Source organism: Vanacampus margaritifer, chromosome 2, assembly GCF_051991255.1.
Source record: "Vanacampus margaritifer isolate UIUO_Vmar chromosome 2, RoL_Vmar_1.0, whole genome shotgun sequence".
NCBI lineage: Eukaryota > Metazoa > Chordata > Actinopteri > Syngnathiformes > Syngnathidae > Vanacampus > Vanacampus margaritifer.
In genome coordinates, this window is record NC_135433.1 from 135033 (window position 1) to 160353 (window position 25321).

Below are 25321 nucleotides of genomic sequence, written 5' to 3' on the forward strand. Positions count from 1 at the left end.
GCAGGGGGCGCTGAGCCACCGCTCACGCCCTTTCCCAGCCACAAGCTGTCCTCGCGTAGAAGAAGCAGTCAACATGGCGGATTGGAACGGTTACGGAACAACCATGTCGAACTTGACAAATCGCCCTTAACTTGACAGCTTTCGAAAGGCGCCGCCGTCGTCGTTTCCTCGGCCCGCGTGACCATGGCTCACCGCTACCTTCGCCTGTCGGCGGGCTGCAGCAACACGCTGCGGCTTCTCGTCGCTCCTTCGCCCGCCGCCAGCAGGCTGGTAAGTGGTCCTCCTTCTCATGCTAACTGCTAGCCGGACCGACAAACAAGGCCGAACTCTGACCCCGAAACGTCGCTCAAACTCAAACTTGGCGGCATGACCCTTGTCTTGTCACCTAGTCGACGTGTCCTTGAGCAAGATTCTCAAAAGCCCCCGTTACTCTCCTTGATGCTGCGTCATCAAGAGGTAAAACGAGGATTTGTGGAAAAATAAAACAGGATGCGACGTCACGTGCATCCGCGTACACCGGTGACGTCATCACTCTCAAGTGAAAGGAAGTTGATCGAGATCTGCACTGCTCTGAACTGCTCATCATCTTTCACACAACTTTGAGTCTTTGGACCTCTTGCCAACAAAATCATGACTCCTGGTCGCCTGGCCTTTTGTTTTTGTTTTTGTTTGTCCGCCAGGTGGCAAGACGGGCGGCGAGTGGACGGAGTCTGGTGAGCGAGCTGCTGGTGGCTTGTAGGAGTCTGACCTCCAGACCACCCAAAGGTTCTTCTTCATCATCATCAATTTTCTCTGCTGAAAAACAAGCACTGACAAGTTTGTTTGTGTCTGCAGGATTTGAAAAGTATTTTCCCGACAGTAAGAAAAATTCCAAGGAGACTCACTCGCCAATCAAAGGTGACACTTGACTGACTCGCCGTAACCGCACTAGTTCAGCAGATGTTGACGCTGCGTCAGCTGCGTTGCCATGCCGACACGCAGACAGTGCTCCCCTACACGAGCCGCGAGTCATCTTTAGTGCCTTCATTTTTGTTCTTGTGTCAACAGACGATAAAGCTGACGACGCGCCCAGGGAGGAGTCGTCCGGAGGGGGGGGCGCAGGAAATGGAGGTGGTGGAGCAGGAAGCGGCGGTGGAGGAGGAGGTGGAAAACGAGGAGGACGGAAGGAGTCGCACTGGTACAGCCGTCTGCAGAAGGTTAGGATCGTCGGGCGTCACCAGCTGGATATTGTGAATGACAGCAGGGGAGGAAATAAAACAAAGTGCTGGCACTCGCCCTACTCTACTGTTGCCAAGTAAATTAAATTAAGTCAATTATACATTTTAATCTGACACTCGTCACAGAGGCATCAGTGCGCGTAGTTGGAGCGTTTTTGTTTTGCCGGACTTCCTAAACTGGAGATTTTGGAAATGATACAATTGTGTCATTTTTGCCGGCTGAAGTTGACTTACTGTACGATACTGGACTGGTACCGACCGCTACGTGGTGCAACCTGAGCCCAAAACAAATCAAGAGTAGATGAGAAGTGTATACTTTGCTTACAGGGCGACATTCCGTGGGACGACAAGGAGTTCCGCATGTACCTATTGAGCGGCGTGGCCTTCTGGACCACCGTCATTTATTACACCCTGTTCAGGGATGGAGGCCGAGAGGTTACCTGGAAGGATTTTGTCAACAACTTCCTGTCCAAAGGAGTGGTGAGGCAACAATGACATGGATGGCGTTGCCGGCCACGGGCGCCCACGATGACGCCGCGCCTTGTTTTTGTGCCGCAGGTGGACAGACTGGAGGTGGTCAACAAGCGCTACGTCAAAGTGGTCTTCTCTCCTGGGAAGATGCCCGTGGACGGGGTGAGTCGGCCATCTTGCATCTTGTCCTTCCCAGTCCAGGACCGGCCCCCTGGGTCGCATTTGCCCGCAGTGTGAACGTCGCCCCAAATGGACCTTTTTCAAAACCGTTTGCCACTGTATAACATGGCTGCACAAGTCTGCACACCCTCTGGGGATGTGGCTGTCTTCAGATTAAACCGCTGGCATTTAAATTGGTGTTAAATGGGCACAAGCGTCGCCATTTCAAGCGCTGGATGGCAAAAATAGTTTTGTTAGCAGCTCCTCTGGTTTACCACCAGGTCTGTTGTAAATGCAGAGCAAGGATCCACTTTTTTTATATGAGCAAAAATAGCCAAAGTATTAACGTTACAGCTGTAAAATGTGCTTATTTGAAATATTTGGGCAGATGAAAGAAACAACAACCATTTTTCATTGAACACATTCAATTTCGTTTGAAGTCACATGATCAGGAAGTAGTGTTTGTTGTCGCAGCAGTACGTGTGGTTCAACATCGGCAGTGTGGACACGTTTGAGAGGAACCTGGAGAGCGCCCAGTACGAGCTGGGCATCGAGGGCGAGAGCCGCGTGCCCGTGGTCTACTCCACCGAGAGCGACGGGTGAGACACTTGCGCATCCTTCCGTCTACCTGCAAATATTGCACCAATACCCGCAATATTTTTGACTTTATGGACGCCGTAAGCGTTGAGAACAAACATCAACGTCACTTATGAATGTACAAGAAGAGAGTGATGGATTGTCACCCGAATTGGTGCACAACATGCCCACGACCCAAAAGGTTTGGGATTGAATGGACGTCGCTAAGCCTAAAATCTCATTCAAAAGTAGTTTGGCCACATAAAGAAAAAAAATCCTTGGAAACGGGTGGTGTTTAGGCGTCATGGCTATAATTGTGATTCGGCAGTTTGTACATCCAACTCAAAAGGTTGACGTGGAGCGTCAATGGTTGACGGCATGTCGTCTTTTTTTTTTGGGGGGGGGGGGGCGCTAGGAGCTTCCTCCTGAGCATGCTGCCCACCGCCCTCATCATCGGCTTCCTGCTCTTCATGCTGCGGCGAGGCACAGCGGGAGCGGGCCGGCCCGGCCGCGGCGGCATGGGCGGCCTGTTCAGCGTCAGCGAGACCACCGCCAAGATCCTCAAAGACGAAATCGACGTCAAGTTCAAAGACGTGGCCGGCTGCGAGGAAGCCAAGCTGGAGATCATGGAGTTTGTCAACTTTCTCAAGAACCCCAAACAGTACCAGGACCTCGGCGCCAAGATCCCCAAGGTCAGCGGGGGGGCGGAGAGGGGGGGGGGGGTGGCATAGCGGGTCCCTTGACGCTGCCCTCGCCTTCGCCAGGGCGCCATCTTGACGGGGCCTCCGGGAACGGGAAAGACGCTCCTGGCCAAGGCCACGGCGGGCGAGGCCAACGTTCCCTTCATCACCGTCAACGGCTCCGAGTTCCTGGAGATGTTCGTGGGCGTGGGCCCGGCCCGGGTGAGCGCTCGCTCGTCTCCGTCGGCGTCTCGCCGGACGCGAGCTGACCACGCTTCCCGCGCAGGTCCGAGATCTCTTCGTCATGGCCAGGAAGAACGCGCCCTGCATCCTTTTCATCGACGAGATCGACGCGGTGGGACGCAAGCGCGGGCGGGGCAACTTCGGGGGGCAGAGCGAGCAGGAGAACACCTTGAACCAGCTGCTGGTCGAGATGGACGGTGAGACGACGCCGTCGCCGCCTTGCGTGAGGCATCCTGTCGCTAAGTCACAATTTGGATGCTTTTCGCTCGTCGCTGCCAACGGCGGCGCCTTGAAATGCCGGTGACCCGACATATGTGTCGTCCTTTGACAATTTTTCTGCTTTGACTTGCAAACAGTCAACAATGCGTTCCAAAAAACAAAAGCAAACGCTTTAAGCAAAACAGAATTGGTTCTTGAAAGCGAGCGCGTGGCTCAGGGGTGGCCAAGTTGGGTCCTCGAGAGCCACAATCCAGCCTGTTTTCCATGTTTCTCTCCACCAACACACCTGCTTCATGATCAGGATCGTTATTAGGCTTCTGCAAAGCTTGCTGATCATTAGATTCAGCTGCGCTGCAGGAGGGAAACATGGAAAACAGGCTGGATTGTGGCTCTCGAGGACCAAACTTGGCCACCCCTGGCGTAGCTCATGCTAACGTCCGTGGAAAACTGTCATTTGCATGCTAGTGGTTAGCATCAATCATTTTCTAACCTTTAAGCAAGGGATATTTGAAGACCGACTTCCAAACGGGTCATGTTTGTGGGCCCGTCGTCTAACCAAAAAGGATGCGTTTGCCTGAGATGAAGTCTTTTCGTTCTTATCATTCATAGCTCGCTCGGTCCGCTGTAGGGCGGCGGCGGCGGCCGTTGATATTTTGAAGTCCGGCTCATTGCGCTGCAGTCTTCCAATTCCGATTGATGGTTTAGCCTGAAGCTCGCCAATGCGTGTTGCAGGCTTCAACACGGCGACCAACGTGGTGGTGCTGGCGGGAACCAACCGAGCGGACATCTTGGACCCGGCGCTCCTGAGGCCGGGACGCTTCGACAGGCAAATTTACATCGGTGAGCAGCACGCGAGCGCCGTGTCGAGCGTCGTGGTCACGGTCGCTGTCGTTTCAGGTCCTCCCGACATCAAAGGACGAGTGTCCATCTTTAAAGTCCACCTTCGGCCTCTCAAGTTGGACCCTGTCACGGATAAAGACGCCTTGGCCCGCAAGATGGCGGCACTCACGCCAGGTTTCTCAGGTAAGCGCGGCATTTGCACCCAGAGAGTCGCCAGACGTTTTGCCGGCGCTGTGTAGTCACCAGACGGGAAAAACGCAAAGCCTCAAGTCGACAAGAGACTCGACAAACGCTGGATGAAATGTAAAGCTTACTTTTTGCTCCTGATGCCAAACATCAAGTTGTCTTCTGCGGCCCCCAAGACGGGGACGGACAGCCGTGTCCGAGCCGCAATAAATCAAGTTCTCCGTCATTTGGACAATGGCGAAGCGTGTCCCAGATTTCAACAAATAGCCAGCGTCATGGTTGAGCCAATCAGAATGCAACGCAGGTCATGCTTGCCAAAGCGCGATGAGAAAAGCGTTAATGAGCAAAATCGTGGCAAAGTGAAAGCATTTCATCCGGATGGAAGGAACGCGTTCCCAAAGCAGGACAGCCACTCGCTACTCTGCGAGTGCGAGTTGTCGTCGTCGGGTTTTTTGTGCGTGAGACCACCACAGAAGCGTCCGTGTTGTGCCTTAACGATGTGGCGGGAGGTCGGCAACCGGTTGCCTTTCCAGTCACTTCTGACGGCTGTCGTAGCCAAAACGTCTCCGCCGTCGCCGTCCTTTTGCTACTTGGAGATGAGCTCATCGCGTAGGCCAGCGGGGTTGCTTGGAAACGGCTCGCACCTTTACACAATTGACAAAAGAGTCAAAAATAGCTCGTTGAAATCAAGAGCGGGAGACTTTTGAAGTCAAGTAAATAACTCAAAAGTTATGGAGATGTCCAAATCTGAATATTTGGCTTTTGAAAGGCCAGAATGTACCCCATAAGGTTTCTAATGGAATATTTGATCATATCAACGCAATTGGAATAGCTTGATTGGGCCAGACATTGGCTGGTGTCCCCCCCCCTCCTTTCCTTTAAGAAATCTGGGCCTTTTGAAGACAGGAGCGACTCGTATGTGTGGCGCCGTCCCACTTGCTGTGACAGCCTCACTTGAATGCAGTGATTTCTCTTCGCCGTGTTTTTCACATGCTTTTCTATCTCGATGGCGAGAAATCCACAGTGTAGACACGCTTATATACACGTAAATTGTCCGTGGAAATGCACAGCCAGAAGTCAACAAACTGGACAAGGCAGCAAGGAAGCAGACTTTTGAAGGAAAGGAAAGCCAAGACAACTTTGTTAGTGCATGAACGTAATGTCTGTCATTGAGCGTTGAAAGCAGAACTGAGGTTTCGTTTCGATGGTGAGATTCCAAGTGAGCATAACGAGCATGTTGACTTCCGGGAGCAACTGTTGACTCGCACACGAAAACGGCTTGCGTGACTGCGATGTCATCGTTCCGAAGCTCCTTTGACTTGAAAACCTTTGGCAAGTGAGCAATAGGCAGCAAAAAGGAAGGCCTCGCATGCGACTTGATTTGGCATCGGTCGGAAGATTTTTGTTTCCTTTTGAATCCGTGTGTCACCAGGCGCCGACATCGCCAACGTTTGCAACGAGGCGGCCCTCATTGCTGCGCGACATCTGTGCGACGCCATCGAGCAGAAGCACTTTGAGCAGGCCATCGAGAGGGTCATCGGAGGTAGGTGCCGCCGGGACCCCCCGCGTGCCACCACCGTACTCGCAAACACGCCGCTGGTCCGTTCCGCTTTCAGGCCTGGAAAAGAAGACGCAGGTCCTGCAGCCCGAGGAGAAGAAGACGGTGGCCTATCACGAGGCGGGCCACGCCGTTGCCGGCTGGTTCCTGGAGCACGCCGACCCGCTGCTCAAGGTGGGCCCGCGCTCGGCAAGCGTCTGGCGCCGTTGTCCGCTGACGGCGTGTTGTGACGTCCAGGTGTCCATCATCCCCCGGGGTCGCGGGCTGGGCTACGCGCAGTACCTCCCCAAGGAGCAGTTCCTGTACACCACCGAGCAGCTGCTGGACCGCATGTGCATGACGCTGGGGGGGCGCGTGTCCGAGGAGATCTTCTTCGGCAGGGTGACCACGGGCGCTCAGGACGACCTCCGCAAGGTCACGCAGAGCGCCTACGCGCAGGTCAGCCGTCACGCCTGGAGTTTTTCCCGCCGCCGGCCACGCAAGCTCATCGCGGCGGGCTTTGCGCCACTCGCAGGTCGTGCAGTTTGGGATGAACTCCAAGGTGGGCCAGGTGTCCTTCGATCTCCCCCGGCAGGGCGAGATGGTCCTGGAGAAGCCGTACAGCGAGGCCACAGCGCGCCTGATTGACGGCGAGGTCCGCAGCCTCATCGCCGACGCCTACCTCAGAACGCAGCGCCTGCTCAGCGACAAGAAGGCGGAGGTGGAAAAGGTGAGGCTTTGAGCGCAAGGAACGAGGGTTCCGCTCCGGCCGCTTGCGCACGCGCTTCTGCACTGTTTGCGCTCGTCTCCCTTCAGGTGGCGCTGCGGCTGCTGGAGCGCGAGGTTCTGGACAAGAACGACATGGTGGAGCTGCTGGGCAAGCGTCCCTTCTCGGAGAAGTCGACGTACGAGGAGCTGGTGGAGGGCACGGGTGGCGAGGACGAGGACACCACGCTGCCCGCCGGCCTCAAGGACTGGAACCGCGAGAGAAAGGACAAGGAGGAGAGCCCGGACGAGCGAGTGGCCCGGCAGATCTCCGGCGGGATGCCCTTCTAGATGGAGCCGGCGGCATCGCAAACGCTCGCCGTGAAGACTTGATTTATTTATAGAGCGCAATCAGCACCTTGCGAATTGCAAGTGCCGTTTGCTAATGTTGAGCGCTTATTTACCGATTAATGCTCAAAGCATCTGCTATTGGCAACGTGACACGTGTGATGACGCCAAGAGGCATCCGTCGTTCTCTCCTTCATTGCCAGCACTTCCATCTTACGTGGACATTTGACCCGCTACAGCCGACAACGGCGGGCAAGAATGTGAAAGTCAAACGGCAGTGACTAGACTAGTGAATCCCAGGACTTTTTAACAATCCAATAAAACCAAGAGTGATGGAACAAAAAATATTTTATTCATCGTAATTGGAAGCTTGCAAGCCATTCCCCGTATTGGAGGTGGCTTTTTTCTCTCTAAATAATGACATATTTGCTACTCACCGTCCTGTCTTCTCCTGTGTATGTTGCGGTATCGCGAAAATGTACATCATCTAAAACACACCATGACATGGTAAGGGCATCGCTATTTTTCACTGGAGAAAGACATTCGTCATTTCAGTTTACGGGACTTGGATATAGAACTAAAACGGTCAAACAAGCATACTAAAATAAAAAGTAGTAGAGACATGACATTAATTTGTTGACATTTCTACCGGCATTTGTAAGTTTTATTGTGTATGAGATAAAGGAAAGACTCAAGCGCGGCTAACGGAAGTGACGTAGTTGTCCCAGAGCTGCTCAGTCACACTAGTGATGCCTGGACGCGTACATTAGCCCAAAAAAAAAAAAAAACAGTTGTTGGACCGAACTGAACACTCGCAGCTACATGCACACTCAGAACCGGACTGAAGCTTGAGTTTAGGGACGCTCGTTGCCTGTGCGGTAGGAACATGAAACGCTTTCATTTTGGCCAATTGTCCCTTCGACGGTGGCATGCTAAGCTAATGCTAACCGAGTGAACCCGTCCCGTATGTGTGTTTGTCGCTGACGTTGTGTGCCGACCTTTCGTCAACATTAATATTAACATTCTCAGCTCCAAAAACTGAAGATGTTTTTGAAGACCAGACGTTGGAGTTCGCTGTAGCTTGTCGACTCTTTGAACTATGAAACTTGATGACAATTTTGGAGTCGCAGCCTCCCGAAAGTTGTGTCACGTTTGATAAAAGGCAACGCGTTGCTGGTGAAAAGTTGAAAGTGTTGCTGCAAATCCACTTGAATGGCGTCGCCAAGGGTAACGGAGTAAGGCTAGCCAGCGGCCGCTGTGATGCCACTGCGCATGCTCGTCATGGAGAACGGACAGGGCAACGCGACCACCACAACGACGACGAGGCTCGGCCTGCCGCCGCTCACCCCCGACCAGCAGGAGGCGCTGCAGAAGGTAAGGCCACTCCGCTCCTCTCCCAAAGTGGAGTTAAGTCTTCAAGTTCTGCAACTAACGTTAATTTGGGAAAAATCATCCATATGGTGATTGGTGTGGGATTCATTGCTAAATACTTACGACATAAATCACCGATTTGGACTAAAGCAAGTTGAACAAGGTCTCTGAATCATTAATCAAAATACTTTGATTCATTTGATCATGCATTAGCTGTCGTTGAAATGTTACTCCTGTACTCTGATTGGCCGTTTCCCTGGGCAGGCCAAGAAGTATGCCATGGAGCAGAGCATCCGGAATGTCCTGGTCAGGCAGACTCTGGCTCAGCAGCAACAGCAGCAGCAGCAGCTCAGCGGACTGCAGGTACACACACACACACACACACACACACACACACACACACACACACACACACTGGTTTGGCGATGTCAGTGGAGTCGCCATCGTCTACTTGAGGACATCAGCGATGTTTTTTCACATGTCAACAAGGGTAAGCTAAGCTAACGGTACCCGCCGGGCTGCCATCCTCAGCTGCACTGGCCCCACCCAGTGAGGCACTCATCCAATCACATTCAGACACCTTCGTGGCCTCCCGGACAATTAGGTTCTTTTCGCACCCTGATAACAATTTTCGTCATAGAATTTAGCTAGATTTTGCAATTGCGCCAAATCACACCAGCAGTCGTTTTCCACATGAAGCAGGTGTGAAAGCCAAGCCCACGTGGACCAGCCCGAAGCTCAGCCAGCCTCGAGGACAACGACGTGTGCTGATTTTCAGCTTTGGCCAGCAAACATGCACCACTTCGTGTTCATGTTTACCTGTGTGTGTGCGTGTGTGTCAGATGGCGTCCTTGTCGGTGGGTTTAGGAGAACTTTCACCTCTGCAGTCAGTAAGTACTCATTTGTTTGTTTGTGGAGCGTGACTGAAAAGTTGTTAATGACGCGCTGTCTTCCCGTGGAGGTGGCGGCTCAACGCCAGCGCGCCCTGGCCATCATGTGCCGCGTCTACGTGGGCTCCATCTACTACGAGCTGGGCGAGGACACCATCAGGCAGGCCTTCGTCCCCTTCGGACCCATCAAAAGCATCGACATGTCCTGGGACTCGGTCACCATGAAGCACAAGGTCAGAGGTCACATGCGCCTACGTCACCCCAAATGTGCCGCCGCCGCCACGAAAGTTTGCCTGTTCAGGGTTTCGCCTTCGTGGAGTACGAGACGCCGGAGGCGGCCCAGCTGGCTCTGGACCAGATGAACTCGGTGGTCCTGGGAGGGCGAAACATTAAGGTGGGCTCTAGGTCCACATTCGTCAGCGCCCGCCCCCGCCCGTGTCAAACAACCCACTCTGAACAGGTGGGCCGGCCCAGCAACATCGGGCAAGCTGTGCCCATCATCGAGCAGCTGGCGGAGGAAGCGCGCGCCTTCAACAGGATCTACGTGGCGTCCGTTCATCGCGACCTGTCGGACGGCGACATCCGCAGCGTCTTCGAGGCCTTTGGCAAGATCAAGTCGTGCATGCTGGCCCGCGAGCCCACCACCGGCCGCCACAAAAGCTACGGCTACATCGGTGAGACGTCCCGTCCCGTCCCGTCCCGTCCCGTCCGGCGCTGACGCCTTCGCCTTCGCCTTTCCCTTTCCCTCCAGAGTACGACAAGCCTCAGTCGTCCGTGGACGCGGTGGCCTCCATGAACCTGTTTGACCTTGGAGGTCAGTACTTGCGAGTCGGGAAGGCCGTCACGCCGCCCGTGCCGCTCATCAGCGCCTGCGGAGGCCTGGCCATGGCCGGCAACTTGACAGGACAGGTGCGTCTGCGCTTTGGTGGCACTCGGCCCGGAGACCAGTCAGTCACTCCGGACCCTTAACTTTCTCTGATTGGCTGAGTCCGTGTACCAAAGTTCCCGACCGGCCAGTCGGGATTCAAATAAGGAAATGTGATTGTTACCCTTTGACGGTTTCAGGATCCAATTAGCACGTCGGTGCTGCGAGCGCTGGCCGGCCTGCCGCAAGGCGTCATGGCGGCTCAGGCCCCGGGCGTCATCACAGGTGGGAACCCTCCGACCCCGCCGCACGGCGCCCCGCCCGCTCCCTGACCCCACAGTGTGATGTCACCGTTTCAGGCGTGACCCCGGCTCGACCCGGCCTGCCTCAAGTGGCTCTGGTCAATCCCGTCCTGGCCACGCCCCCTGGCCTGAGGACGGACGACGAGGGGGCGCACTTGGACCCCAGTAAGGCGGCTGACGGACAGCACGACGTCAACAAGATCGTACGCAATCACAAAGTAAGCACCAACAATCCACAAAAGCTCACTTTGGGTGCACTCGCGGGGGTCGTTGGCGTGGGAAGACGTTGCGATGCGGGATCACTTGCTTCCATTTTGAAATGAGATTGGGATGATTTGGGACCGTGTTGGACATTAATATTGGACTGTATTGGTTTTGTTTACAGTAGGACGGTATTGGGAGGACTTTGGCACCACATTAGCTTTGCTTGGAGATGACTTTGGGACTACGACCTTGAAACTATTTTGAGATTGTAAAAGGATTATTTAGGGCTACGTTGTTCGATGAGGTTACTTTGTTGGTCTCCTTGACAGAGAAATTTCTCTCAGAAGGGACCAAAAAACCGGAATGACATAACAGCAACTACATCATCAGGATGACTTGAATTTTTTCCAAAAATGTATTTCATTCTTTCAAAGAAAAAGAAATGAAAGGGGCCAGAAAGAAGAAAAAACATGACCTCGTGCTAAATATATTTTTACACTAATTGTGCTTTTATACGTTTTATGACTGAGATGATTTAGTTTGTTCCACTGACACCTTGAGTTGAAGTCAATTTTTGTTTTCTTCTATATTAAGTTTGGGGAAAATACCTGTTGCTCTTCATTTGTACTCACTTTCCCTTTAAAAAAAGAAAAATATTTGCATGTTCATTGGAAGATTTCATGCTGGGCTTCATTATTTTCAGGCGCTTAAATTGCATCATTTCATTCAATTTTCAAGTTAAAGTTGTAAGAATATCGGCTTTGTGAGATCTCCGTATCCAAAAGCGAAAACCACACGAATGGCATGTTTTTGTGACAGCAAAACGGCTTTGGTGTCGGTTTTGCAGGCGCACTTCATCGCAATCGGTCAAGTATGAACCAATCCAGAAAATAAATAACGATAACTAAGCATTCTCTCCTTCAATGAGTCTTTAAGCTCGTGTAAAGCGGCTCCGGCTTGGGATACCTTAAGAGTTGATTGTTTTGTTTGGCGCTTGATTGGGGGCAGGTATCGGTTGGCGCTCGGACGTAATCGTTGCCCGCGCTTTTGTGCCCGCAGTCGCGCGTGATGGTCCTGAGAAACATGGTCGGCCAGGACGACATCGACGACCACCTGGAGGGCGAAGTGACGGAGGAGTGCGGCAAGTTCGGCCAGGTCAAGCGAGTGGTCATCTACCAGGAGCGGCAGGGAGAGGACGCCGCCGCCGCCGTCATCATCAAGATCTTCGTGGAGTTCAACCACACGGCCGAGATGAACCGAGCCGTCCGGGCTCTCGACCGCCGCTGGTTCGGAGGTCGCAAGGTGGCGGCCGAGGCGTACGAACAGGAGCGCTTTGAGAGCAACGACCTGTCGGCGTAGACGCCGGCCTGTCGGTGTGGATTCTGGCCAAAGGCCATCGGTTGGGGCGGATGCCAGTCAAGGGTGCCCTGCTGGCGTGGACGCCGGCCAGCGTGGGGGTCTGCCGGTGAGGACGCCGGCTAGCCAATGGCGGCCTGTTGGCCCCGCCCACACCGATGATAACATACTGGCACAAGCCAAACGGTCACCCGTCGGCGCTGACTCTTTGACAGCGGCGACCTGTCGGCAAAGACGCTTTCCAACGGCAACTTGTCGGCATGGACGCTTTGGGGACGGCGAGGCGACCTGTTGGCGTAGCCGCACGCCGGCACCGACCTGCCGGCATTGGACGCGCCACATCAGCGGCGGCGAAATGTCCCTCCTGGGTTGGAAATCACAATTGGGACTTTAATGAGCAGCTACGTGAGAACCTGTAAGAAGACGGGAAGCGCACGCAAAGAGCGCCGATGAGGTTTGTGCGGTCACCATGGCGACCTCTCCCGGCAATTACACAACTGTCCTCCGTGCGACGTCACCCGGCTAATAACAAGTTGCAAGTGTTTGAGCATCAAAGAATGTCCGTCAACACTTTGCAAATGTTTCTCTTGGTTTTATATTAAAGCAAAGAAAGAAAATGAGCAAAACGTTGTCATTTGGTTCGTTTGCTGGCACTCGAGCACCATCTGGTGGAGAGCTCATGCTGCAACAAACAATTTGATTGGTGCCCAGTTTTATGGGGAACAACGAAGACCGGCAGACGCAAAAGTGCCAAATGGCAGAAAATGGGGAAATCATTGAATATCGAAAAAACTACTGTCCTTCTCAAATAGGGGGCGGGATGGTGCCAGGGGTGACGTGTGTGTCTCCTCTCGTATTTTGCATAAAGTAAAAACTTAAATGTTGAATACCCATTCTGAAATGTTGATAATGTATTTTGGCGTTTGATGAGCAACGACTTTGTCGATTGACGCGTTCGCGTTGTAGCGGAAGCGGAAGTGTCGCCGGTGGTTTGCTACGGCGGCCGCTTGGGCTCAAAGCTCGCAGGTAGCGACGCTGACGATGGGAGAGCTTGTTGGCGAGGAGCTCGAAGATTTGGTTCATTTCTCAGTGCACGACCTGCCGGCCAGGGGTTATGTCGTCATGGAGGAAATACGGCGGCAGGGTAAACTCTGTGACGTCACGCTCAAGGTACAACCGCACGCTTTAGCGGACGCCGAGCGTCAAGTTAGCCTAGCCTAGTCTAGCATTTAGTGCTGAGCTCATGCTAACTGGAATTAACAGCGGCTTACTTTTGTCGTCACATTATTAGCGACAAAATGTCACCGGGACAAATGTAAAAGATGTTTTATTTTGTCATTTTGACCTGTTGAAAAATGAAGATTGTCACTTGTGTGTTACTTTGACACAAGAGTGAGTGAAAGCTTGTCAAACCGGGGGAGGGCCAAGAAAAGACAAAACAAAAAAATGGCATGAATGGCGAAATGAGAGCCAATCAAAAAAAGCGGAGTGCGCTTGTGATTGGACTGGAAACTTGAGGGTGACCATCTTTCAAAAAAAAAGACTCGTCCTGGCCTCAAATTACTTCAATTAACTGATACTCAAATATGCCCTACAGCAGCCTGTTTTCCAGGTCTCCCCCTTTTAACACAGCTGAAGCAAATGATGATAAGTGATGACAATTACAAATCGGATTCATTGATTCGGTCTGCTTTGAAGGACGACTCGATAAATTGGACAAGATTTACTTTTGGGAGGCTGAAATTTCAAACGTGGACACTTTCAAGCGAAACAACATTTCTAAACGATGAATGGACGATGGCAGTAGTTGACATTCAATTTGACAATTGATTAGTTGTTGCTCAACTGGGACACCTCGACGACGTGGAAGTCGTGCAGGTGAGGAACGGATTGTTTCTTTTCTCGCAAATTCCACAAAGACGGTCTTCCTCACAAGGTGACCGTGACGAATGTGACATCGCCGCTTGCGCATCTTCTCGCCAGCGACGGACAAGCGCTCCTTGTTTGATTTGGTTTGAGGGCTTTCCCAAACTTTGAAGTGCCGAATGTCATCTACAGGCGGGCGAGCACAAATTCAGCGCCCACCGCATCGTGTTGGCGGCCTCCATCCCGTACTTTCACGCCATGTTCACCAACGACATGGTGGAGTGCAAGCAGGACGAGATCCTCATGCAAGGGATGGACCCCAGGTACGGCAAAGTGCCGGGCCAACGCGGCCGACGCGGCGCCCGAGCCCTTCCCACAACTTGTGTGCATTTGTTTAGCGCTCTGGAGGCGCTGATCAACTTTGCGTACAGCGGCCACGTCGCCATCGACCAGCAGAACGTTCAGGCCCTTCTCATCGGCGCCAGCTTCCTGCAGCTGCAGAGCGTCAAAGACGCCTGCTGCTCCTTCCTGCAGGACAGGTGACGTCGCCGGGCTGGGCCGTCCTTTCCGGGGGCCGCGGCGCGCGCTGACCGCCGTGCGTCTTCTTCAGGTTGCATCCCAAGAACTGCTTGGGGGTGCGTCGCTTTGCGGAGACCATGATGTGCGCCGCCCTCTACGACGCGGCCAACGACTTCCTGCAGCAGCATTTCCGGGACGTGTCGCTGTCGGACGAGTTCCTCGCGCTGAGCGCCGACGAGCTGCTGGAACTGGCGGCCTGCGATCAGCTCAACGTCAAAAGCGAGGAGCGGGTGAGACGCGCTGAGAAGGAAAGCCCGCGTGGCCGACGCGTGTCGGGGAAAAGCCGGCTCAACGTTGTGCTCGTGAAATGCGGCGAAATCGCATCAGGGGCTGAAGAAAAGTGGCGTCAAAGCGCGATTAACTGGCGGCGGCGGCGGCTTTCCTCAATCGTGCGGCGGACGTGACGGCAAGTTTGTGCTTGAAATTCTAGCAGACAAACTCGTCTGCTCACGTACACCACGTGTCATACGTGGCTTGCGCGTTCTGAAATCGGAAGCGACAGGCTGCGTTTGTCGGGAAATCAGTTGAGCGGGAATTTGTCGGCTTCCTCGCCGTTTTGCAGCGTTGCCAGACTGAAAGCACCAAAAGTAACCGGATGCCACCTTTGAACCAAACAAAGCGGGTTTTACTGCCACCAAAGTCAAGACGTTTCACATCATCGGGAATTTGTCTCGGTGCAGAATTTTCGTTTTAGTTCGTTTTTATTTCCTTTTGAGGTGTGATTTTTTTTTTGGGCTGGGTTATTATTCTAATTAGTTTTCAAGGTGGCTGTTTTGTTTTTTTTGTTTGTTTCAGTATTAGTTATTTTTATGTGTATTACTTGTGCGCAATATTTAATAAAAATGAAAAAAATTCCGCCATTTCTTACCTAATGTTGAATTTGGGCTGAGTTGAAAGTCAAGCAGGCCAATTTGTCTCCTCGGAGCGACATCATCTGAAGGTGCTTTCCTATTGGCTGCCGCCAGATGACGTCGTCACTTGAAAAGGTCTTTATTCCCGTTAAATACATCGACTTCAAATTTTTAAAATCAACCCCAACCAAGGACATTTTCGCCATAATTATACTATATATTTGTAAACACAAAATGCAGTTTTCATTTTTAGAAAAGCATTTTCGCTTTGAATTTCATTTTGTTAACGTTTTTTGAATTGAGTTTTTTTCGTTAAGCCAAATCACCTTCCTTGGTGCAGACCTGAGACATAAACGAGTAGCATCGAAATGACATCATAAAAACAAGATAGTCATACAAAATCTAAAGAAATATTTCAAAGTTATGTAATACTGTACGATCATTTATGGAATATATGATTGAGCAGACAATGAATGTTTATGTCGATGATGTAGAAGGATTTGATTGACGTAAGCAACAGCCGATAAAGATTTGTACATTTGGAACGTGCAGGAAGCACGATTGGAACGTTTTCTCTTTTAAGGCAATGAAAAGTCATTTGCTATTTAATGAGGAAATTAAATGTGTAAAGATTCAAAGTGCAAATATCTCTTGGCATCCAAATGTATTTTTTTCAGCTGATTAAGTCTGAAAATAAGAACTTGGTCGCAGTCACGCCATGACATAAACGGCGGCCGCCTTTGTCCGCGGACGTCCCGGGCAAGAGAAACGTCGTCTTGGATCGATCGCCGATTGTGATTGGCCGGCGTCGTCGTCAGCAGGTCGCCTTTCATGTGGGAAGGGTCGGAATGAAGCGTTTGACCGAACCGCTGCTCGCTTTCCAAGATTCACGCACGTTCTTTACATCTGACCTGTCGGAGAAAGTCAGTGCTTAGCATGCTAACGCAAGGTAGCGGGCGGGCGGCAGCGGCGGGCGGCAGCGGCGGGCGGCAGCGGCGTGATGCGTGTCACGCGGTGTTCCCACGATGAACTTTGCTCCTTTGGGTTTGTCACGTGTGCTGACGTGTTGTCGCAGGTGTTTGAGGCGGTGCTGTCGTGGGTCCATCACGACCGCGCCAAGCGCCAATCGCTGCTGCCGGAGCTGCTGTCCAAGGTGCGACTGCCGCTTTGTCGTCCGCAGTTCCTGACGGAGCGAGTCCAGCAGGAAGAACTGGTGCGCTGCTGCCATAAATGCAGGTCAGACCCGTTTGCAAGATGGAGGAGCTGCTTTCGGTCCCGCTGGACTTGCTTCCTTCCTTTGGCCCCTCCCCCCCAGAGACCTCCTGGACGAGGCCAAAGACTTCCACCTGATGTCGGAGCGCCGTCCTCACCTCGCTGCCTTCAAGACGCGCCAGAGGTGCTGCACGTCCATCATGGCGCTCATCTATGCCGTGGGAGGACTCAACAGCTCCGGTGCCAGGGGGCGGGACTTTGCCAGCCGGCCGACAGTTTGTCCGAGCGGCGGTTTGTGGGACTAACCCGCCGGCGTTCTCCCGCCCGTAGGCGACTCCTTGAACGTGGTGGAGGTGTTTGATCCGGCGGGGAACTTGTGGGAACGCTGCCAGCCAATGAGGACGGCCCGCAGCAGGGTGGGCGTGGCCGTGGTCAACGGGCTCCTCTACGCCATCGGAGGCTACGACGGCCAATCGCGGCTCAGCACCGTGGAGGTGTACAACCCCGAGACGGACGCTTGGACCCGAGTGTCCAGCATGAACAGCCAACGCAGGTCGGTACTAGGATGGGGGCTGGCGGGTTGCGGGTCTTGGGTTGCGGGTTGGGCGGGCGACGCCCCACCTGACTCGTCGTTGTGCTTGTTGGTCAGCGCCATGGGAACGGCGGTGATGGACGGCCACATCTACGTATGCGGCGGCTACGACGGCAAATCTTCTCTCAACTCTGTGGAACGCTACGCGCCGCACACCGACAGGTGACCGGCGCTCTGCTCGCACCGTCAGCGGCGAGGCGACGCCGCGCAAGCCATCAAATCTTTTTTTCATCCATTCACCCTCGGCGTGTGCGTGACTTTCTTTGCTCTGATGACTGTTTTAGGATTTCTCTTTCTTTCCAAGTCCAAACGGTTCGAGTGTGCGCTTAGTTATCGCTTCTCTCTCTCTTCTTCTCTTCTGCTAACTTTGCTCCATTTTCAATTTGTGTTTTTATTGATCCCTTTTGGCTTTTTTGCGCTTAAATTTTTTTGTGTTTCGGTGTTTAAAAAAACCCAAATCAATTCTCCTATCAAGTTTTCCATCGCTTAATCAAGTAATCACCTCCGCCCCATCATTTATTTGTTTATTTTGTTTGTTAATCTACTAAGGTTTGACATCAATTGAACTGAGTGGGTAAAAACTCATCATTTATTGTCTTTAATACTCATCAATGATTAAACGGCAACAAAATGAGCCAATGCTGAACAGTTAGCAATTGCGATTAGCATTAGCGTGCAAGCGATGACTGAAACAATGAAGGTTGAAAGTTGCGTTTCTTGAGAAGCCGTCTTTTGTTTGACCTCACATCGCTTTGGTATCCGTTGACCGCAATTTACTAATAGTCAACAAAACTAATAAATCAAAACTAAGCCATCATATATTAGAGAAATATTTTGCATGTGTCATTTCTAGATACATTGGAACACTTTTGGCTCCGTCATATAAAAAAAATCCCAAATTGTGTTTGTTTTTTTGGATGCATCCTAATGTATGCGTCGAGTATAACGTTAGGTAATCGTGATTGCTAACTGTTGAGCACAGGCTGGTTTCATAATGCATATTAAAATGTATTAAAGATAATAAATGAGAGTACTTGTATCCACTCAAGCAATTCAATTTGCATCCATTCTTAGTGGGAAAAAAAAGTGTGTGTGTGTGTGTGTGTTGGGTAATCCTCAATTATTCAACGGAATCATCGATTTGATTGACAAGCAGTAGACAAATTGTTGGCGCTGATCCGCTGCCAAGGTTTTTTGGCTCCCTCGCCAGCCGCAGCGTTCGTGTGGTGACTTGTGGCGTGTCGCAGGTGGTCCGTGGTGACGGAGATGAGCGCCAGTCGCAGCGCCGCCGGCGTCGCCGTCTTTGACGGCCGCATCTTTGTGTCCGGAGGTCACGACGGCTTGCAGATCTTCAACACGGTCAGTCGCATCTTCATCTTTGTCGCCGTCTTCTTTCTCATCAGTTGCGTGTGCGTGGCGTGCCCAGGTGGAGTACTACAACCACCACACCAACCGCTGGCACGCCTCCACGTCCATGTCCAACAAGCGTTGCCGTCACGGGGCGGCCTCACTGGGCAGCCACCTGTACGCCGTGGGCGGCTACGACGGTTCGGGCTTCCTGAGTGGCGCCGAGGTCTTCGGCTCCGCCTCGGGCCAGTGGAGCCACCTGGTGGCCATGAACACACGGCGCAGCAGAGTGTCCCTGGTGGCGGCGTCGGGTCGCCTGTACGCCGTGGGCGGCTACGACGGCCAGACCAACCTGGGATCCGTGGAGATGTTCAACCCCGACACGGCCCGATGGACCTTCATGGCGCCCATGGCCTGCCACCAGGGCGGAGTGGGCGTGGCTTGCGTCCCCTTGCAGCCCGCCTAAACGGGCCCCGTCGCAGCCGGCGGGCGGGCGGGTCCGCTGTCGGGTGAGGAGGCTGGGGATAGGCCGCCGTAGCGTTAGCCGCTGTGTCTAGCGGTTAGCATTGCACCCGTGGCCGTTCCGAGCGGCGGCAGGCAGGCAGGCAGGCCGGCGCACGGCGCCGTCGCGCGCTGGCCGCGTCCTCTCGGCCGGGACGGGAAGTGGCACATCTGCTCCAAAATAAAAGCGCTCGTAAGGCTTTTATTTTGGAAAGGACAGGAAATACCGCCGTGTCCTCGGCAGTCCCAACGTGCACAAGGTCAATGTGGGAGTGAAAAGGAAATAAAGTTGCTTACAGGATGATGATGATGATGAAGATGAAGATGGCTGCTGTCGCCTCGTTTGTCAAAAAAATAATAAAAAACTTGATGCATTTTCAAAAGTAGTTAGCAAAAGGAAATCAGAATCAAACATGGCGTGACGTACTTTGTTTGTCTCTTACTGCAATCAAGATGTCGGATCCAGCAGCTGGCAACGTTTTGTGACCGCAATCGCATCCAAAAACATTTTTTGCTTTTGATTGGACGCCAGTCAAGCAAATTTTTACAAATTGCCGTCGGACAAGGGCTGGACCGGCCACCTGGCGGGCAGGATATGTGCCTGCTGGGCTGACAATTTTCCTCCATTTGAAACAATTTAGGGGTGGGGGGGGGGTCTAGCCCATTCAATCCATTAACACTTGAGAGGACAAACAGAACCAATCAACAAGAGTGGCAGAGCGAGGTGCGAGCCAAAAGTCGGTCAAAATGCCAGGGTTGCTTATTTGTGGCAGTCCAGCCATGAGTTGAAAGAATACAAATCTTAGCTTGCTGAGTTTCAGGTGTCACTTCAGCCTTGGTCAGACGAGTCCAACTTTCTGGTGTGACCTATCGTGAATTCCGACCCAATCAGGACTGCGCTTTGAGTGTCCCAGGATCGTGCGTGGGAGCTTTTAAGACGCGTCACACGAGGAAGGCTGAAGTATTTTCTTTCCTGGAAAACTCCGTTCAAACGTAGACAAGATGAACGTAGCCAGTTTAGCCCTGCCGTGGCGTGGCGTGATGACGATGATGATGATGATGATGATGATGAAGGAAGGTTCCCTTGGCGCTACGGAGGGTCTTTTATGGGCCTAACGGGTCGGACTGAATGGAAATCCCGATAAGGGAACAAAACAGTGAATAATGGTGACCACAAGCTGGGTTGAAAGGCAGAAGATTTTTTATTGATTGTGTCTCGGAGCAACAGGAAGTGCAATTGCCAACCTCACGCCACTTCCTCTTCAATTCCCTGAAGGCGTACTGGGGTCCGCAGGGTCCTTGGGCCCACACTGCGCTGGGGGTCCTTGATCTGCCGGCGTCCCGGAAAGTCCGTCTCCGCGATGGCTCTGCGGTCCGGAACACCTAAAGGACGTTTGGATCAGTGGAAGCTCCTGACTTTTTTTTTGGGGGGGGGGGGCGACCCGCGTCCGACCCGCGTCCGACCCGCGTCCGAACGGACTCACTCGGCGGGCTGGAAGCGTCGTTCCTCGCCGTCCAGGATCCCGTGGTAGAGGCGGATCTCCTGCTCCAGTCGCTGCTTGTTGGCCAGGAGCGCGTCGTAGTCTCGCCGCTGTTGCTCCATCTCGCCGCGCACGTCCGCCAGTTCCGCCTCCAGCTTGGACACCACCGAGCCCAGGTTCTGGAGCTCCATGTCGTGCCAGTGCCGGGCATCGCCCAGCGAGTTCTCCAGCCCGCGTTTCTGTAGCAGGCAGCAAACGCCGTTAGCGAGGAGTCGCTCGCTCGCTCGCTCGCGGCGGGCGTGCCGGGCGGGCGGCGTCACGGGTCTCACCAGAGCTCGGATGGATTCCGTCTCGGCCTGCAGGCTTTGGATCTTGCCGCCGGCGTCGGCGCACTGGACCTTCAGCGCCTCCAGCTGTTCCTCTTCCGGACTCAGCTTACTCACGCACTTGGCGTCCTGCGGGCGCAAAGCGCGTCACGCGGCGCCAGTGGCGTCCCGCGCGGCGTTGCGTCGGCGGCTCACCTTGACTTCCTGGTAGCTGTCCGTCTCGGCGCGGTTCTTCTCCGTCACCTTCTCCCAGTGCTTGCGGATGTAGGCCAGGATCTGGTCCAGGCTGGTTTCAATGGGAGCGTCCGGCTGGTCCAGTTCCCGCCCGGACATTTGGCTGTAGAGGAGGCGCACGTCCTGCGGGCCACGTGACAAACGTTAGCGACGCCAACCTGCGCCTTTTTCGTGGCTTTGGTTTCGGATGAAATCGATTGGAACCAGAAGCGGTTGATGGACACGACGGGAATATTTTGGGTGCAGTTGAGCTCGTCGGTCTCGAGTCTGATGTTGAAATTGAAACACTTGCGAGTCTTCTGTCCATTGAGTGGGAAAAGTTAGTGGCCGTTTGGCAAGTCCAGAAACAGAAACTCCCGCCACAATCTTGCTCAAAATCTGGCGACTTTCCAAAGCCTTTCTACAACTTTTTTTTTTGGGAGGGGGGGGGGGTGTATTTATTTTTGTCAAAAGCAACTAGCAACTTTTTCGCTTGTTCCGGATATATATATATATATATATATGTGTATATAACAAAAATAATGTTTTGATTCAGCACAAGATTGCTTTATATGATGAGGGTCTGAAAAGGCAAAAAACAACAACATTTGTAGTTGTTTTTTTAAGGCCACTTTTTGTCGCGCCTCTTTACAATGACATGCCAAGGGCCAATTCTGCAAATTTGCCGATGACGTAATTGAGCAACTTTTAGGACAGTTAATAGCTACTTTCCTCTACTGGAGTCGGCAACACTGACTGCGTTTTCATGCAGGCAAAAAAAAAAAGCCTTTTTAAAAGTGAAATGTTGGAAATGATAACACGCGCAATAACCCGAATCTGCTCTTAATTGGTGCGGTTAAAACTTGCGCCAGGCCAACGCGGCTCAAAGCAAGCAGACTATGGCGGGATTTCCATTTTGCGCCCTCTGCTCCGGCGTTCGGACCCGCGTCTGACCTGCTCGTGCTGTCGCTCCAGTTGTTGCAGTTCGGCCCTCATGGCGTCCATCTGCTCCTCCAGCTCCGTCCGAGTCAGGCCGGCGTCCTCCAGAACTTTGTAGAGCGACGCCATCTCGTCCTCCGCCGCCTTCCGGAACGGCCGCTCGCTCTCGAACCTGCGGCGGAGGCGGCGCAGCGCACACGTGACTAGGCGACCCCGGCCCCTGACGGCGGCGGCCGCTAACGACCTCTGACCTTTCCTTGAAGTCGTCGGCGTTGGCCTGCACGTTTTCCGTCTGCAGCGTCAGTCGAGCGTTGTCCAGGATGGCCTCGCTGACCTGAACACACGCGGAGACGCTGCTGTCGATCGCTGGGGATTGGATGACGTCATCACTCGACCTAAACTATCTGACGTCAAGCTCGTCACTCGTGAGTCAAACCTGAGAAGGCTTTTATTGTGAAAGGCCGCCTAGCAGCAACCATGGCAACGGCATTTTGCCTCACATGACCTCATTCACGTGCATGCGACATCATTTTGTGACGTCAGTGATGACGCTTGTGCGGGTCGACATTTGAAACATGAGTCCAAACGTCCGTTTTGCGTTACACGATTAATTCGTCATTCCACCAAAAAAGATTTTCATTTCATTGATAACGGGAGGCCCATTTCTTTTTTGACCGGCAACGACTACAAAATGTCCGCTTCTATAATCGCTAAAAGAGCTAAAGGTGTGCTGGATCCAGTAATTGATCAAGTGCAGTCTGGTTTCATGAGCAAAAGACACTGGCGTGCACAGGGAGGCCACTAGAGGGGGCCCTCTCTCTCTCTCTTGCTCTCTCTCTCCCTCTCTCTCTCTCGCTCTCTCTCTCTCGCTCTCTCTCTCTCGCTCTCTCTCTCTCTCTCTCGCTCTCTCTCTCTCGCTCTCTCTCTCTCTCTCTCTCCCTCGCTCTCTCTCTCTCCCTCCCTCCCTCCCTCTCTCTCTCTCTCTCGCTCTCTCTCAAAAAAAAGTGCCCTTTGGAGAGTTTTTGTGTGTTTTTTATAAAGACCTTAGTGAAGACAGGTCAACGTTAACACAATATTTTAGAAAAGCTGCATGAGGATTATAAAAACAAAACCAATATCTCTCGCTGGCTTTCTTTGTCACGTGAACGCTAATTAATTCTCCACTGTCGCGGTGTGTCAGACACGTGCGCGCGCACCCCAGCCAGGTCACTGTTATGAATGCAGTCCAGTTTGTTGTCCCGCTATTCTTGACCTCTCATCATTTTGTTGCGATGTCTCGCACGGCACAAACAACTGAGCATCAGTTAGCCCATTTTAGCCACCTGCTTGAAAATGCTATATGCTAATTCAATCATCAATAATCGATAAGCGCCACAAAGTAAGACGAAGCTCTCTGCGATGAAAAGCATTGGACTTTGAAACCTTGTCATTTGATTTGTGGGGATGATTTTGACTTCAAAATGGAACAAACTGTTGTTTGTGTTCTGCTAGAAATGGCAAAAACAATCCAATCCGTCATTGTTGATGCAAGCGTCATCCGGTCAAAAATCACCATCTTAGGTTCAACAAAGACATTTGTGTGGATTGCGCCTTCTGTCAAATTGCTCGGCCCATTCTGGCGTCGTCCCAACACCGACGACACCTTCTGCAAAGACGTCTCGTGTTATCATTCATCATATTGAATGTCTTTTGTGGAAAAATGTGCTTTCTGTCATTTTTGAAGTGAAGAATCCAAAAAATGTTTCTGATGAACTTGATCATGATTTTGCCCAAATTTCATATACACAAATCCAAAGTTAGCCATTCAAAATCTTTGCTTTTAGTATTTGAATTCCAAACCAAACAATTCATTAATAGAATATTGAGATTGACAAACAAGAAAGCCATGAAAAGTGTGGCTTTATGCTGTTTTTAATGTTTTTATTTCAATATCACCCCCGCCTTGTTTTTTTTTCTGTTTTAACGTCTTTGTGTCGTGTTTACAAGTTGTTTGTATAACAAAATTGTTCAGTAAAGTTCAAAAATCTTGTAAAAAAACAAAACAAATCTTAGTGAGGGCTGAAGCAAGACTCGTTGAGTGTCGCGTTCTCCTTTAAGAGCGTTTCTTGGCAAAAACAAACTTCCTCGGAGAAGGATGATTATGACGATACTGCTTTGACGGAAGACGACAGAAATCAGAGAAAATTGATGATTTTGGTATTTTGAAGTGGAATCTCAAATGATTCAAATCCAAAATAGTTTTCCCTGATCAGATAATCAATTAGTTGCCAATTAATGGCTTCATTGTTGCACCTCTAGTTTGGTGCGGTGTTTTTTTTCCCTCCTCCTTTTTTTTTTTGGTGTGTCTCTTGCTGGACGCCGCCCACCACAGGTGTCAAACGAACGTCCCGGGGTCCGAAACGGGTAAGCAAATTGTGCGCATGGATTTCGTCTTTCTTGTTGAAATACCAGAATTGCCTCTACTTGTCAAAATGTTTTCGAAAGTATTGATTTCCAAACCTAAAAGTACCTTGTAACCTCAAACCCTTTTGCAAAACCTCCGTTTGTCCGTTGTCTACCCGAAGGCTGGATTTTTGCGGCCCCACCCAGCCTAGACGTGGGCGACCTGAGGCCGAAGCCCTCGGACCTACCTGCCTGTAGACCTCCTCCCACTGGCCCCTGAGCGGCCCCCAGGCGCCTGCGCAAGACGCCTTGCGGTCCAGACTCATGCGGATTTGCTCCTCCAGCTGCTGGTTGAGTTGCTCCAGCGCTTGGACTTTGTCCCGGTACTCCATCAGGCAGCTGTTGAGGTCGGCGCCGGGCCCCGCCCCGCCCTGGCCCGCCGCCCGCTCGGCGGCCCGGGGCAGGAGGGGCGCGGCGCTGCTCCTGGTGCCCTGCAGGAAGATGCTGCTGATGCCCAAAGCCCTGCGAGACACGCGCGTGCCCAGGGTGGCGGCGGCGCCGGCCGGGAGAGCCGCGCCCACGTAGACGCCCCGGGACGAGACCCCGCCCGGGGCCACCCGGACGCAGGTGGCGCCGGGGCGCTCGGACGACGACGAGGACGCCGACTGGCCCAAAAAGGAGGAGCGGCGTCGCGGCAGAGGCATGACCGACTAAACCTCAGAGGGACCCGCGCGCCCACATTTATGCCAGGCCTGGATTCTGGAAAGATGGCGCCTTTGTTCGGCCCGTGTTTGTGTTGCGGCATGCGCCGACCCCTGACCTTTGTGTGTGTGCGTGCGCTGCGTCAGCACACACACGCGGGG

General features: G+C 52.6%; 4 protein-coding genes across 6 annotated transcripts; 3 read left to right on the plus strand and 1 right to left on the minus strand.

Annotated features, from left to right (window-relative positions):
• The first annotated feature begins 23 nt into the window (after positions 1 to 23).
• Positions 24 to 7809, plus strand: afg3l2 (AFG3-like AAA ATPase 2). 2 transcript variants are annotated; one of them, XM_077557657.1, is made up of 17 exons: positions 24 to 270; positions 681 to 765; positions 835 to 897; positions 1048 to 1196; positions 1545 to 1697; positions 1776 to 1850; positions 2322 to 2446; positions 2839 to 3115; positions 3188 to 3325; positions 3390 to 3543; positions 4298 to 4405; positions 4463 to 4588; positions 6024 to 6134; positions 6208 to 6323; positions 6387 to 6587; positions 6664 to 6858; positions 6945 to 7809. In XM_077557657.1, the coding sequence occupies exons 1-17, from the start codon at positions 184 to 186 to the stop codon at positions 7182 to 7184; spliced, it is 2403 nt and encodes an 800-aa protein (XP_077413783.1). In that variant the 5' UTR covers positions 24 to 183; the 3' UTR covers positions 7185 to 7809. The 2 variants fall into 2 exon arrangements, with proteins under 2 accessions (XP_077413783.1, XP_077413784.1); XM_077557658.1 differs by having other exon boundaries at positions 2325 to 2446.
• Positions 7810 to 7901: 92 nt separating this feature from the next.
• puf60a (poly-U binding splicing factor a) lies at positions 7902 to 12795 on the plus strand. 2 transcript variants are annotated; one of them, XM_077557664.1, is made up of 10 exons: positions 8293 to 8555; positions 8817 to 8915; positions 9395 to 9442; positions 9514 to 9675; positions 9744 to 9836; positions 9903 to 10116; positions 10194 to 10351; positions 10508 to 10592; positions 10667 to 10827; positions 11873 to 12795. In XM_077557664.1, the coding sequence occupies exons 1-10, from the start codon at positions 8442 to 8444 to the stop codon at positions 12170 to 12172; spliced, it is 1434 nt and encodes a 477-aa protein (XP_077413790.1). In that variant the 5' UTR covers positions 8293 to 8441; the 3' UTR covers positions 12173 to 12795. The 2 variants fall into 2 exon arrangements, with proteins under 2 accessions (XP_077413789.1, XP_077413790.1); XM_077557663.1 differs by having other exon boundaries at positions 7902 to 8555; positions 9514 to 9836.
• Positions 12796 to 13132: 337 nt separating this feature from the next.
• klhl18 (kelch-like family member 18) lies at positions 13133 to 19529 on the plus strand. The gene is made up of 10 exons (XM_077558322.1): positions 13133 to 13339; positions 14228 to 14358; positions 14434 to 14574; positions 14646 to 14844; positions 16541 to 16701; positions 16781 to 16917; positions 17008 to 17230; positions 17327 to 17431; positions 18517 to 18628; positions 18696 to 19529. Exons 1-10 carry the CDS (start codon positions 13211 to 13213, stop codon positions 19080 to 19082), a joined length of 1725 nt encoding a protein of 574 aa, XP_077414448.1. The 5' UTR covers positions 13133 to 13210; the 3' UTR covers positions 19083 to 19529.
• A 771-nt stretch (positions 19530 to 20300) lies between these two features.
• bfsp2 (beaded filament structural protein 2, phakinin) lies at positions 20301 to 25212 on the minus strand. Its single transcript, XM_077558327.1, has 7 exons — positions 24707 to 25212; positions 22328 to 22410; positions 22092 to 22248; positions 21120 to 21281; positions 20928 to 21053; positions 20602 to 20837; positions 20301 to 20500 (listed from the first exon to the last, which is right to left on the minus strand). The coding sequence occupies exons 1-7, from the start codon at positions 25160 to 25162 to the stop codon at positions 20380 to 20382; spliced, it is 1341 nt and encodes a 446-aa protein (XP_077414453.1). The 5' UTR covers positions 25163 to 25212; the 3' UTR covers positions 20301 to 20379.
• Between the last annotated feature and the right edge of the window lie 109 nt (positions 25213 to 25321).